The sequence below is a fragment of the Muscardinus avellanarius genome (genome assembly GCF_963383645.1).
Source record: "Muscardinus avellanarius genome assembly, chromosome: 2".
Classification (NCBI taxonomy): domain Eukaryota; kingdom Metazoa; phylum Chordata; class Mammalia; order Rodentia; family Gliridae; genus Muscardinus; species Muscardinus avellanarius.
In genome coordinates, this window is record NC_137787.1 from 9202149 (window position 1) to 9217307 (window position 15159).

General features: G+C 49.7%; 1 protein-coding gene across 3 annotated transcripts in view; it reads right to left on the reverse strand.

The window, feature by feature from the left end:
* Nucleotides 1-7279: 7279 nt before the first annotated feature.
* CAB39 (calcium binding protein 39) overlaps nucleotides 7280-15159 on the reverse strand; it is a gene marked incomplete at both ends in the record, with an annotated part of 44663 nt that continues 36783 nt past the window's right edge. For 2 of the 3 annotated variants that reach the window (XM_080688917.1, XM_080688915.1), the window contains 4 exons: nucleotides 7280-7468; nucleotides 7982-8125; nucleotides 9033-9098; nucleotides 12327-12386. In XM_080688917.1, coding sequence (XP_080545043.1) covers nucleotides 7280-7468; nucleotides 7982-8125; nucleotides 9033-9098; nucleotides 12327-12386 — 459 coding nt within the window. The remainder of the gene's footprint in view (nucleotides 7469-7981; nucleotides 8126-9032; nucleotides 9099-12326; nucleotides 12387-15159) is intronic. The other variant, XM_080688916.1, reaches the window with a different exon arrangement.

Genomic DNA, 15159 nt, shown 5'->3' on the forward strand with positions numbered 1-15159 from the left:
TTTTCAAAGCATTTTTTCTTCCTCAATAATTTTTTGTCCACTGCACTTTTCCTATTTATTTATTTATTTATTTATTTATTTATTGTGGTACTAGGGATGGAACCCAGGGGCATTCTAGCTCTGAGCTATACCCCTAGCCCTATTTTCTATTTATTTATTTATTTTTGGTGGTTCTGGGGGTGGAACCCAGGGGCTTTCTACCTCCGGGCTACACTCTCAGACCTATTTTATATTTTATTTGGAAACAGGGTCTTACTAAGTTGCTGAGAGCCTCACTAAGCTGCTGAGGCTGGCTTCCAACCTGCGCGATCCTCCTGTCTCAGCCTCCCAAGTACTGGGAACACAAGCGGGCACCACCATGCCAGCTTCTATTTTTTTTTTTTTTGAAACAGGGTCTCACTGAGTTGCAAAGGGCCTCACTAAGTAGCGGAGGCTGGCTTTGAACCTGCAAGATCCTCCAGTCTCAGCCTCCCAAATGCTGGGATTACAAACATGCGTCACCACGCCCAGCTTCCATTTCTTTTAAAGTGCTTTAGAGGAACTCTGAGTTGCATGTGTCTTCAAAATGCCCTTTGGCTCATCTCCTAGGAGGCATCCGTTCTTTTTTTGTGGTACTGGGGGTGGAACCCAGGGGCTTTTCTACCTCCCGGCTATACTCCCAGACCTATTTTATACTTTATTTGGAAACAGGGCCTGAGTTGCTGAAAGCCTCACTAAGTAGCTGAGGCTGGCTTCGAACCTGCAGGGATTAAAGCAGGCACCGCCTCGCCCGGCTCAATTCTCCATTCTTATTTTTGGTACTGGGAATGGAACTCAAGGTCCTTCTACCTTTGAGCCACATCCTTAGCCTTAATTTTTAAATTTGGAAACAGAATCTCACTAGGTTGCTAAGTACCTCACTACATTGCTGAGGCTGGCTTTGAACCTGTCATCCTCCTGTCTCAGCCTCCCAAGTACTGAGAATACAGGCTTGCACTGCCAAGCCTGGCAGGAGGTGCACATTCCTGAGTGCGTTTGCTGCACCCGCTCCCAAGCACGGCACCCTCCGGGCTCCTTTATGCAAGCAGCTGTCCAGAGGCTCGACCTGGCTTTCCAGTCTTCTGACATTTCATTCTGTTTAATACATTCACCCACTCGTTCTTTCCTTTCTTTGATTTCTTGCAAAAGCAGCTTCCATGCACCCCCAGAGGCCGTGGTCCTGTCTGGCATCCCTTGGTGCTGGGGAAGGCTCTTTTCTCCCTCTGACGCCTTTTGAAGGCCGCTTGGGCTGCAGGTTCTTGATCTTGAATATGCTTTTTTTCCTTTTTCTTTCCAGTATTGGGGGTGGAGCCCAGGGGCATTCTGCCTCCGAGCAACACTCCCAGTCCTATTTTATTATCTTGAAATAGGGTCTCACTGAGTTGCAAAGGGCCTAAGTCGTAGCTGAGGAGGCTGTCCGCGAACTCAGATCCTCCTGCCTCAGCCTCCCGAATGCTGGGATCACAAGCGTGCACCACCACGCCCGGCTTTCGAAGTGTTTTGATGCATCTTCTGAAGACCGTTTCTTGTAATACCAGCCACAAGCTCGGCTTGTTCTGCACATTTCATTTCCCTTTACATCCCTTTCTAGAAGCCTCTACCTTAAACCCAAGCCAACAGTTGGTGATGTTCAGCTTGTTTTTTTATATTTTTTGCTAATTCGTATGTGTATGCAGGCTGGGGATTAAAGCCAGGGCCTTGTGCACGCTAAGCACCATGCTAGCGTTGAGCTATATCCCCTGCCCTCCAAGAACGCGTTCTGCATCCTAGTTTTCATTAAAGTTAATGTAGGGACTTCTTAAGTCATTTTCCAAGAGGTTGTTTCCAAAAAGTCTTTTTCCTAGAAGGGCAGGAATTCCAGTGGCCAATGGTCTCAACTTTAAGGTAGTCTCTCTCTCTCTCTCTCTCTCTCTCTTATTTTAGTACTGGGGATGGAACCCAGGGGCATTCTACCTCTGAGCTATACCCCCCCAGCCCTATTTTTTATTCTTTATTTTGCAACAGGGTCTGAGTTGCAAAGGGGCTAAGTAGCTGAGGCTGGCTGCGAATCCAAACCCTCTTGCCTTAAAGTCTGTGACCATCAACACCACCATCTTGCCCAGTGGTCCCTGGGAAGCTGCGACTGGTCCGATGTCCCCTGTGTTACCACCACTGCCTGGCCCCAGGGCTCTAGGACCTGAGCGTCACAGCCATCGCAACCCTGCTAGACCCAGAGGCCATTTGGGAGTCCCTCATGTTTCCAGGGACCAGCCAGCCTCGACAGACCAAAGAGAACACAGGAGTCTTCCTGGAGCCACCCTGTCCCAGCAGCCGACTCCAGGGCAGGAGGGGCAGGGACCATGTGGCCCACTGGGCTGATACTCTTCTGCTCGGGAACAAACTTCTCTTTTCAAGGTCTGGGGCCTCCGCTTGCCTACAAAGTGTCACACAACACCCCTGACAGTCCTCCTTGGTGTGCAGACAGGGGTGCAGGCGGGTTGTGGGGGCCTACAATGGGCTCACTTCACCATTGTCCCCTTTTAAGGCTCAGGAAGACATCAGCGATGTTTCTAGCCACCAGGACAATTTAGCAGGAGGCTGAGGTCCAGCTGCAGGAATTTACCTCTGTCTACATATTTAACACGGTCACAGTCACACCAGCTTCCTCGAAATTAGTGCTTGCATGCTTTTTACTTAGTCCTTTTGCTTTTAACTTATTTCTATTTCTTTAGTGGTCCTGGGGAGCAAAGCCAGGGGTGTTCTGCCTCTGAGCTACATCCCCAGCCCTATTTTTTTTTTAACTGTCTTGCTAAGTTACTGGCCTTGAACCTGTGATCCTCCTGTCTCGGTTTCCCAAGTACTGGAATTACAGGCTCTGCCACCACATCTGGCTAAACCGTGAAGTTTAATAAAATAGATACCCATTACTTAATTCTACTTCACATTTCTATCTCACAGGTCTGTCCGTCCCTATTTGTCTTTTTATAACCCCTTCCCGGACTGCTTCCCCCTCCTGGGTGAAAGCAGCACCCAGGAAACCTGGGACAGGATGCCCAGGTTTGCTCCAAGGGGCCAGGTTTGCTCACAGGCTCGCTGATAAAGCCAGCGGGCTGCACCGCCACCTGGTGGGCTTCCACGGTATTGGCAGGAGAAGCCGGCCACAGCGGGGCCCAGTGTATCACTATCTGGCCCCAATGCCAGATAGCTTTGTAAGGCTATCCAATACCTTACACAAGTGGGTGAGCGGAGAGTGCTGGGCGCCGGCGGTTCTGGTAGCCTGGTGACAGAGGGGAACATTATCTACCGCTGCCTATGAGGAGCCCAGGGCCAGAGATCCCACCTAGGCTAGGTGGGGCCTGGTGCTCACCGCCTGCTTCTCCACGCAGCTGAGGACTTTGTAAGATGGGGAGTGTCGGGTGAGTGACTGTGTGTGTGTCCATGCGCATGTGCGTGGAGCAGTATTCTGTGAGGGGTTTTGGCTTCCTGGGACCAGCCAGGGTCAAGGGGACCACAGGCCTTCCAACTCCCGCCCGCTGGCAGAGGCGGCCAGCTGGAGAAGCCTCCGGAAGCTTTGAAGCCCAGGCTGGCCCGCTGCTCCTCCTGGGACCTCTGTTCACCTTTGCATCTCAACCAAACCATCGCCAGGGCCGGTGGTGTCATTCCCACGGAACAGCAACACTGTTACAAGGTGGTAACACGTTTCCCAGGCGCTGCCGAGCTGAATCTCTTCTGTGGAGTGGGAACTGCTGTCTGAACCACTAAAATGCTGCCTAGCAAAGAAATGTAAAAATCTGCAGAAAACATGCCAGCAAATCGCAGAGGACACAATCCTGGGATTACCTCCTAGGCCAAGCCTGCAGGCAGGTGCAGCAGGTTCCACCTCGGCTGGCAGGGGAGCCAGCCACCGGGCACACACGTGGAGGGGCCGCGCATGCTGTGAGGCGAGCGGCCTTGGCAGCCACCAGCTCCTCTCCAGCCGGCCTCACGTCCGGTGGTGGTGCCTGCCATGGCCAGCGGGTGGGGCTGCGGTCTCCAGGTGGAGGTGGAGGCAGAACGTGTCCAGACTGCTCCCGAGGTCTTCCCGTGAGGTCAGTTTCTTGGGATCCCACAGGGCTTTGAGAATGAAATGTGGGGTTGAATCTGACCTTGTTCTAGAAAGCAGAGGGTCAGAGACTTCAAAATCTAAAAGATGTGGGTGGGAACGGCCGAGAACGTGCCTAAGAAACCTAGGAGCAGCCCAGGGGCCGTGTCTTCTTCCTCTAAGGGGCAGCTGGCACTCTCTCCAGAGGCTTCTCATGGCCTGGGAGCGGCTCCAGGCCTCCCTCCCTCCGGCTTCCGACTGCACCCTGGTCCTGCAGGGGGGAGCAGTGGACTCGAACTGCCGCGTGCGACTTGGGCCCTCTGCGGCCCCTCACAGCGCAGGTGCAGGCCGTCATCGAGCAGCACGCACTGGTCTTTGGAGGACCACGGCACTGTTACTTTGACGGAGGTTTTGGGCAAGCCCGTGGCCTGGCCCGCCCTCAGAGCGCGGAGATCTCACTGCTGGGTTCCAGCGGGAGGACGGGTGTGCGCAGGTAAGCGGCGTTCTGGAGGAAAGGCGGCCGCTCTCCTTCCCGTGTGCCGAGCTCCGCGCCTCCAAAGCGCTCTCGCTTCACTCCCGTGACTTGTAAAAGCTGCTAGTTCACCTTGGAGCGTTACGATAAAGGATCCCAGAGCCAGGCAGGGCCTGCTCCCCAAGGCCACGGCCGCACGCTGCCGTCCAGGCACAGCACTGCTGACCTGCGGCACAAGGAGGGGCATCACGCGGCGCGCAGGGACGGGGCCTGCGGGTCTGGGTCGAGTGGTCAGAGGCCGGGGTGGCGCCGGCGGCTTCCCGCGGGCCGGCGACTCTGCGCTGCGTGTCTCCTGCTGGGGATGTCCAGAGAGCACATGCAATCTCTAAAAGACATCGTGAAGATGGACAATGCTGTTTCTCCAAAATTTTATTTTAATTTAAATTACAGGGCCAGCCAGATATTCTGAGAGAAAATTCACTTTTCCTCAGGAGAAAGAAAATGCATTCATGGCATTGTTAACAATTGTTTACATCTCCACTTTTTCTTAAAGGGTTAAAAATCACATTGAGTAACTGCCATAAGTAAAACTGAACCTTTGTGACACAAAAAGAAACCACTTCCAGTCTAATGGTTTTGGTAATCCAAATTTCAGATGCAGCTTTTCAACTTGAAATGTTTCCACATTTTGTTTAAAAACAAAGAAAGTCTTAACTACCTTCGACTTCCAATGCGCCAGTGACAGTGGTGTCCTGACGCTTGGCCTCACTGTCTCCCACATACAGGCTCTAGTGCTGAACAGCCACGTAGCTGCCCAGGTGACGCTGCTTCCCTGTTTGAGGTTTCAAGGACTCGTTTGGCAAGGAGACGTTTCCTCCGCTTGGTGTAATGACTGCTGCACACTAACTCAGGACACACAGCACCCGCCCACGGGAGCCAGTCTGCCTTCCTACACAGCCCAGGGAACTTCTTTTCCAGGAGGTCAGAATGCTCTCCCTACTTCTGCTAGAGAACACGAATTCGTCCACACACATTCTTGTGACGACAGCCCCGGGAAAGCCAACTGCTGTAGACTGGCATTTAAATTAAATAGAATAAAATACATCAGTACTTTCTGTTCCCTGAAGGAGACCTTAAATCCTGCTGAAACATCAATTGGAAGGCTCATTTTACTGGCTGATAAATAATTCAATTCGTAAGAGAGGCTAGCAAAGAATAATTATATAAATTTCTTAATCAGCTACAGCCATGCTGAATTCGAACTGGCAAAGGCTTTGATTCATAAGTTGTTAGTTGTGATCTGTGATCTTCGTATGGCTAAGATGAACAGATACCATTCTAATAACTTTACAGAGATACAGTCTAGAAGTCATTGTTCTGCCGTGGTCACAGTAACAAAAACGTGGTGCAAAATCAGTTACTTTATAAATACTGATCATTTGCAGCATTAAGGAACAGGACATTAAAAAAAAATAAATTTCCCCACAGGACACCTATGACTAGGAATTCTTCTTTCCCTAAAAGAAGCCAAGGTTTTAATTTTTCAGTTTCACAACTATTGAATTGGATTACTTACTCTAAGAAAGAAAGGGTGCTCTACAGAATCCCCCCCAAATCAGCATTAATTTAGCATAATCTGTATCATTCATAGATCTGGCAAACTTATGACTCATTCTAAATGAATAAGGCCAATCTTATGCAGGAGAGTGTGGCGGACTGAGCTGCAGGCCAGTGGCCCGCCTATCGCTGGCACCGGTTAGGTAACTGAATACAAAGGACTGGTTTACCTTTTCTTTACCTTTCTGTGATCCTAAATGTTAAATCAGCATTTTCATATGATCTGAAGTATTTCAATTACATATGAGCATTCATATTTTTTTTTTGCAAAAACTCAGTATTAGGTAATAGTTACATACTACTACAATAACATTCCTCTGCTGTACAAATTAAACCATTTAAAAGAACTGAGCATTCTAAGAATTATATACAAAAGAAACCTCTAAGCAGTGTTGAAATGAAATGCAAGGTGTCGTTGCTAGCTCTACTGTTTTAAAATGCCTTCAAAGAGTAAAATTAACAAATACCCTTCAACATATCCAGGTTTACAAGTCTCAGGAAAATCAAACGTCGAAACGTCCTACAAAGCCATGAAAAGCATATATACATTTTCCTCATGACCTTACGAAGCTTCATACTTTCGAGAAGTTGCTAAGTTTCAGTATCAATTTATCTGCACGTCAACTTTCTTCGCCCCCAGAGCTCACATCTTGGACAGTTGCCGATTTCCAGCGAGGTCTGCACGCGTGGTCCTCCGCTGGCGAAGGCGGCATGCGCGCTGCTGCAAGGCACCAGGCATGCACACGCCAGGCCTGCTCGGATCTCCAGCGGAGGAAGGCGAACACAGGCGAGACCGGACGTCAGCGCCTCCCACCACCCTCACCCTACGGTCGCCCTCGCGAACCCAGCCACAGTCACAACTCCTGCGGCCAAGAGTCTTGAATTCTGAAATGACACAAAGATCAAGAAAAGCCCACGTGCGCTCTCGTGTGCAAGCAGCAGCAGCTACGCTCTCCAACCTGGACTGAAAAACAAAAAGGTAAAATGAAAAACCGTTCACTTAACAGCAGATTAGCAGTAATGTTCCTCATGAGTCGATAAGAGTGCCTGATGCTGAACAGCTAACAGCAAACGCTGACTTTGGATTTGGTATTTCAGGTGTTTATTGGAGGTCAGGCTTCTTGCTGGGCTGGCCTCTTCAGATCCCTGATCTGCTTGACTAGGTAGGTCTTCTCGTCGTTGAACTGCTCGTCCTCGGTCCTGTCGTTCTGGAACTTGCTGAGGAACTCGATGAGCTTGGTCTGGTTCTTGAGGAGAATGTCCAGGATGGGCTGCGTCTTGTTAGGGTTGGCTACGAACACCTGCGGAGAGGAGGCCACGTCAGCAGAGACAGAACAGACGGGCGTGCACGCCGGGCAGGCCGGCGGGAGCCGGGCCCGCTGATCCGCTAGAACTGACTGTATACAGTCTGGCGTCAGTGACAACAATCATAGTGACTACATGTTTCAGCACAGAGAGGACTGACAGGCCATGCTGGCTGCTCTGGACCACAGTGGCTAGCACTCAACCCGGTCTTGGATTTTAGAATTCTGGGCGCAGGAGGCCCAACTGGAATTTAAGAACGAAAACTTCCATGGACAGCACGGCTAAGCGCTTTCACGCTGGACTCATAATGGCACTCCGCTGCTACTACCTGTTCTCGTTCCCAAATCTAGCTTCAAGGTCTTTCTGTTTAAATATTATACTACACAAATATGAAAACGGAGTGAATTTTATCAGATCACCAAAGTAAGGCTAACCATATTCCGTGATTTGTATATGAAGAGACGTAGCAATTCTGGAGGAAAATGTTATTTGTGGCTTGCATACTCTACCTTGAAAACGTGAAAGGCCTCAAACTGGATGTTACGACTTTTGTCTCGTAGAAGGTTCATCATTAATTTGAGGTTCTCAGGTTTACTGATGTATTTTGTCATAATTGTGAAGTTGTGTCGATCTAACAGTAGTTCACCAAGAAGCTGAGAACACATTTAAACAATTACTCTTACATTATTATCGATGCTTAAAGCAAACCCAAAGTTTAAAAATTAGCTCATGTGTAATCATCGTCGAAACATGGACCCAGAAAATGGACAGAAGGGACCAAGTGCCGCCCCCCAAGCCGTGTGGCGGGGCCTCCTCTGGCTCCACTGTGTCCGGGTGTGTGCCGCCCTCAGCAGGGCACGCCAGGCACCAGGGCCCAGGACCGGCGCTGCCAGAGCATCTTTAAATGTGCATTTGTGTTAACTCACTAAAAGAACCACCCAAGAAAACATTCAGAAGAAGTTACTGGTAATTCCTGTTAACTAGCCTTAACTTAATTAAAAAGTTTTGGTTAAATTTTATTTAGTTTGCCTTCCTAAGATGAAGATTTTTGTGATCAAAATCCCCACGCCCTGACTCCACACACGCCAACTCTGCCACTAAGACAAAGGCCAGTCTCTCCCAGTGCCACTGGGCCACTAGGCCACGTGAGAGCAGCAGTGTGCTCGGCTCCCCGTGCTGGGGACCGGCAGGTGGCAGGGTGCTGAGTCTCCCTTGTCAAAGCCGCGCAGACACTGCCCAGGGCCCGTGGCGCCTGGAATGCCTTCAGCAGCTGGCGTGCTTCTAGGTTTTCAAGACAGGTTCAAAACCTAAAAGACAGCACTGCTGGCAAGGGATGTCCCCTGCGAGCTTCTGTCTACTCTTGGTGTGTCTATCTTCCAAGGGGTCAGCAGGCACAAAGCATGGACGCTGTCACACCCAACTCCTTCTGCCAAACAACCTGACTATGGATGTTATTTCCCAACAGAGGCCTACAACTCACGCCAGCACAGTTCCCTTTCCAAATTCAAACTTCAAACACAGCACACAGAGAAATAAAACCAAGCGCAGAGTCTGTCTTACCTTCAGTGACTGCCTTTTCGTCACATAATTTTCTGAATGAAGTAGCTTCTCATATTCACTGAAAAACTAAGAGACAAGAACACAGAGATACTGGTCAGGGTTACTGGCAAAAAAAAAAAAAAAAAAAGCTTGGTAGATTGCAGTAATGAGGTTGGAGGATGAACTCCCACCACCAGGAGGCCACGGTGGCCTTGCTCCAGGCCCCCTGCTGCCACGGGCAGCCCCTGCTCTCCCCCTCCATGAACAGGCCACTGGGACGATCCCCTGCACAAGCGAACAGGTCCAGAGACTGCTCAGGCGGGCCCCGCACCTCATTCCCGTGGTGCCCCAGCCTGCGCGTTTCCCTACAGTTGGCGCTCACTTCTTAGTAGTAGACTGGAAAGCTTGCCTTTAGGAGAATGAGAACTCAATGTGTCCAAAGCACTGCCACCGAGAGAAAAGTTACCTTTTTTCCCTTTGTTATCAAGTGAGAGAAATCCTGCACTGTGTTAGAAGAGGTAAAGGTTCTAGAAAAGGTGAAACTGGGCTCAAGCTTGGAGGAGGAAAGGGGTTTGTCTAGAAAAGCAGAGAAGAGACATGGGGGTAAAGAGGAAGGGCAGGCGCAGCTCGAGGAAGATGTGGCGAAGCAGCCGCTGCAATCTGACCAATCTGCCGCAGATGGGCCTGCTAGCTGCAGGTTATAGACGCCTTGCTTGTTTCTTTTGGCTAGGGACAGGTTGAAAACATTCCACAGGTCTGCAGAACCAGCATGCCTGTAGACACTGGTGCTTCACGGGGACTTCCAGCCGATGGTGGTGGTGCTAGAGGGAGGCCTGCTTCGTGGTCTCCCAGTGAAAAGCTTTAGGGTGCAACCTCAGGAGCCACCGACCCGTGGCTCAGAGCAGAGTTCGGCAAACTATAGTCCACAGGCCGAGTCTAGTCCGCTGCCTGTTTTTTTTTTTCTTTTTTTTTTTTTTAACCCAGGCCAGGGGCAATCTACATCCAACCTATACCCCAGACCGAATTTTTATTCTTTTGTCCTGAAACAGGGTCTCACTTAGTTGCAGAGGGCCTAAGTAGCTGAGGCTGGCCTTAAACCTGTGATCCCCCTGTCTCAGCCTCTCAAGTACTGGGATTACAAGGGTGTGTCACTATGCTCAGCCTGCTGCCTGTTTTTATACACAGAACTACTGGAACCCTGCAGAGCTCATTTGTTTATTGTCAACACACTCGCCAATGTACTTATTGGTTGCTCGTGGCGGTTTTCGCAGTATCAGACAGGAGAGTGGACTGAGGACAAGGGCCCGCGGAGCCTCAGTCACCATCTGGAGCTCTCGGCTTTGAGCCAACCCCAAAGGCCTGCGCACACTTCTCTTGTCTAACTGGTATGCAAGCAAGTTAGACTGAGCTCTTTCTGAAAAGGCTGTTGACCCTCCCTTCTCAAATGGATATGCCTTTAATCAGGAATAAATATGCACACCTCAAAAAAAAAAATTTTTTTTTTTTTTTTGCGGGTCTGGGGATGGAAGCCAGTGGCATTTGACCTCCGAGCCACACCCCCCTGCCCTATTTTTATTCTTTATTTTGAAACCGGGTCTCAGTAAGTTGCGGAAGGCCTCACTGAGTAGTTGAGGCTGTCCGCGAACCATGATCCTCCGGTCTCAGCCTCCCGAATGCTGGGATTACAAGCTTGCGTCACCATGCCTGGCCACACCTCAAATTTTTGACATAAAATGAATGTTAAGATTTTCAGCTGCATTATTTCTTAGGATAAGCTTGGTTGCAAGAAATAATTTCTAGTGGGAATTGCCTGAAGAGTGTGTGTGGAGCCCATATATCTGTCCAGACAGGTCAGATCTTCTCCCTGGACAGGGGTATGATAACCCTGGTGGCACCCCTCCCCTGGGTGGGCTGTCCACCCCGTGACGCGCGGCCACGTCCCTGCCCTTAATGAATACCGATGCAGGCGTCTGCTCAAGCTCGACTTGCAGGAAAGCCTGCGTTCCCTGTGAACAGCACTCAGTCCACTCTACAAATGGTACCAACTTTGTTTACCCCTGTGCTTTGTTTTAGAAAAGTCAAAGCCAAAGTGTTCGGGATTTTATTTATTTACTTAGTTTGTGGCACTGAGGATTGAACCCAAGGATGCACCCGTTGAGCTATATCCCCAGCACTTTTATTTTGAGATATGGTTTCTCTAAGTTGCGGAGGCTGCCCTTGAACTTGTGATTTCCTGTCTCAGCCTCCCAAATACTGGGATCACAGGTGCGCGCCCCCACGTACTTCTGTGCCACGGCCTCACCTCCGACCTCACTCACCCACGCTGCCCACCTCCCTTCCCTCTCAGACCTTACTTCACTATGTATATGCTAGTTGTCTCACATATATTTTCCTAAAATCCTGTGAATGGATGTTATTCACTAATAACACGCAGGAAATGATATTACTGCAAAATTAAACAGACTTCTCTGCCTGCAGTAGATTTCTTGGAAATGAGCTAGTTGGTATCTTTGGTAGGCTTTAAATTAAGATACTCTGGCGTATTAAAAAATGTGAGGTTAAGTGGCAATAACAAAATAGCTAGCATTTCCGAAACGCTTCCTACGCTTCGGAGCCTTCTCAGGCTGCGCGTGCGCGCTCGGAGACCCCAGGGCGGCTGTCTGAGGCCCTCCTGGCTGGCACACGCATGCGCCAGGCCCAGCAGTGCCGAGGGCGCCCACAGGCTGTGCACGAGGCCCGGCACACACTCAGCACTGTCATGCATGGTGCTGCCAGGAGCGGGAGGGCAACACACGAGAGGCAGAAAGCATTGCTGTGCTTCTAAGAGCCTTACAAGTGAGTTAAAACAGCAAAGGAAAAGACAAGTCATTACTAATACTCATTTCCAAGGTCACACAGCATTAAAGCCTAAGCCAGATCTGTGGGATGCAGAAATTCTACATGGATTCTTACTGTTCTGATTACCTATGAGACCTTGGACAATGAGGGGCCGGGAACCCCCAGGGGATGGCAGAGCCAGGAGTGGCAGAGAACAGAGGTGCCGCAGCCCAGGGCATGCTCCGTGGCGGGTTGGGACTCCAGTCAACGTGCTCACATCCCAGAGATCTGTGGGGTCACCCCTGCCAGAATGGTCGGAGGACACTGTCTCAGTCTCCCAAATGCTGGGATCACAAGCGTGCGCTGCCGTGCCTGGCTCTACAGCACCATTTAAAACCGTCTACATGCAAAACATTCTGGTACAACATCTAACTTAAATTTCCCATTGCTGGTAACAAAAGTTACAATTTTTCATTTAAAAATATTTCATATACTTACTCTATCATAATGCTGTTCCAAAAATTCTGCACTGAGCAATTTATGTCTTGTAAGTAAATCCTAGAAGAAGAAAACATGTTTATTTTTAGTTGTTTTCCATTAAAATTCTTTCAGAAGAGAACCCTAAAACACTCTATGCCATTTTACCTTATAAAAATTATTGTTAAACATTACTTAATATCTGAGCATGAATTATACTGAAAAGGCTGATTTTATATAAAAGGAAATCAGTACTTTGAAGCCACAATTTTAATGTTATGACTTGTATGGATCTATAATTCTCAGAAGAAAAAAGGCAATGGAAATATAAAAGGAGTAAAGAAGTAAAATAAAAATTTAAAATTGTTATGAATGTTAAGAATGCTATGCCCATTTAATGCTCCTAGTAGAGAAAGAAAATTTCTTGCATCAGAAAAAGTATTAGAGATCCTATTCCCTTCCTTCTAAATTTAATTATTCCATTTCAAATCTTACGTGGTCTTTTTCAGAGGTCGAAAAGTTTTTTTTTTTGAAAGGCCCATCATATAAACACTAGCTCCTAAGGCAGCAGAATAACACTGCACAAATGTGGGGTTAACAATTAGTGTGACCTGCCATCCAATTCTGCACAGCTATGAAACAAAGCTCATGTCTCACCCAGGAAATAACTCAAACATCATTCATCCAGAAATAATCCCGTGCTAGGAAAAGTCTAGGGACTGAGCCACAGACAAAATGAGCTGGAGCAGGCGCACACTTGTAAGTTCTTAGGAGGCTGAGACAGGAGGATCTGGGTTTGTGGCTAGCCTCAGCTACTTAATGAGGCCTTTTGCAACTCAGTGAGAACCTATTTCAAAATAAAGAATAAAAAATCAGGCTGGGGGTATAGCTCGGAGGTAGAATGCCACTGGGTTCCATCCCGAGCAACACACACACACACGTGCGACCACCTCTGCCCTGGGGGACTCCAAGTTGGCAAGGACAAGCCTGGGTCTCCTCAGGCAGGGACGGAGGGGACAAGCGGCAGCAGAAGGCCCGGCCCAGCTCTGGAGAAGCCATGAGTAAGGTCCCCTCAGTACCACCTACCAGAGGTGAGCGCCAGGAGCCCCTTCTGAGTCAGCTTTCCTGCTCATGTCCGAAGGCTGCCCAGGTTACAATGAGCCAGCATTTTCTGAAGTGTGCTGGCGTGTGACAGTGGTCCCGAGGAATGCTTCTGGAGACATTCCATAAAATGCAGGGAGGCCACTGCTGAGTTCTCAGAGACTCTGAGGTCTCTGCCCCAAAGGCCCTCACAGGGCTCCCCGCCTGGCCTCCACTGGCCTCCAGGCCTTGCCTGCCTCATCAGACCTTTCCTGGCTGATGGCCACAGTCACGGCCACTGCGCCTCTCCCTCCTGCTCATGGATCGTCTGAGTCCAGTCTCTGCTGTGCTAGATTGCCAGTCCATAAACACAAGGGTCATGTCTATTTCCTCTAACCCTTGAGTCGGTAGCCCCAGTATAGTGCCCCCTCCCAGCAAGAGCTTAATATTTAATAAATCAATGAATGAACCAAGAAAACCATGGAAAAAATCACATTAAGCAACCTTCAAAATATGCTTTGGGCAGGCTAAGCTCCACCCCAGAATTTACAGTAGTGTCCAGCTCCTGGACAGGTTTACCACCTTGTTTGGATGGGGCTGCCCAGGACAGGCCCATCACATCTTTCCCCTGAATCTTGGGGATTGAATAGTCAATGTCAGAACTCTAAGCATGCGTTTTTAGTATGCTTCCAGAGAAGTAGGAACTAGATTCAGTCTTCAGTAAAACTTCCCCCTCAGGACCACCGACACCGTGAAGACTTTGCCGGCTGGAGTGCTACAAGGTTCCACTCGCAGAATGTGAGGAGGAGCACGGGACCTGAGGTGTCGCCGGCGGTGGCACTGGCGCGGCCTGCGCCCCTGGGAGGGGCCACGGGGCCGGTGCTCAGAGGCTTGGAAAACCGAGGTGAGTGAGTGAGGGTGAGTCTGGTTTTGCTGGGGTGTGTGGTGAAGACGAGGACGTGCAGCCAAAGGAGTCTCTGCTCACCACCTGCCACTATCTGCAGCAAGACAACGCCGAGGGCGAGGGGCCTGATAGCCGTGGCTCTCACCTGCGGTTGGGGTCTTCGGAACCATGTCTTCTACCAAGCAAAGGTCCTCTAGGCATGACCATGCTGAGCAGCAGATTTTAACTGAATATTTGAATCAAGAGACTGTTCCCTCTGAAGGGTTTATCCCAAGCAGGAGCCTGCCCTGGGAAAGTGTTACCGCTAAGCTGGGAGAAGAGGAGATGGGTGTTGGGTGGTACCTCCATCTCCTGGGAGATGAGAAGGGTCCTTAACTTAGTGACTGTTGTCAGAAGCTTAGGAGAGAAGCTGGGCCTGGCACAGGCCTATCTCAGTACTTTGGAGGCTGAGAGAGGAGGATGGTAGGTTCAAGGCTACTTAGCAGTAACTTCGGTTGTTTCAAATAAAAAAGGGCTGAGGGTGTTAAAAAAAAATCCATACACACTACACATGTTCATTCTCTCTCTCTCTGGAGAGTTCAACCCATAGGGAGGGGTAAAAACAACAGAAGAGAGAATGACACTGGGCGCCGTGGTGTAAAACCTGTGATCCCAGCTACCGAGAGGCCGAGGCAGAAGGCCCGCACGTCGAGGCCAGCCTGGGCAACTCGGAGACCCATTCTCAAAATAAAAGATGAAAGGACTCGGTGAGCTCAGTGGTGGAGCACCTGTCTAGCGCACACAGCGCCCTGGGCTCATTCCCAGCATGGGGTGGGTGTAGGAAGGGAGGGAGGGAAAGAAAAAGATGAAGGAAAAGAGGGCATGCACGCA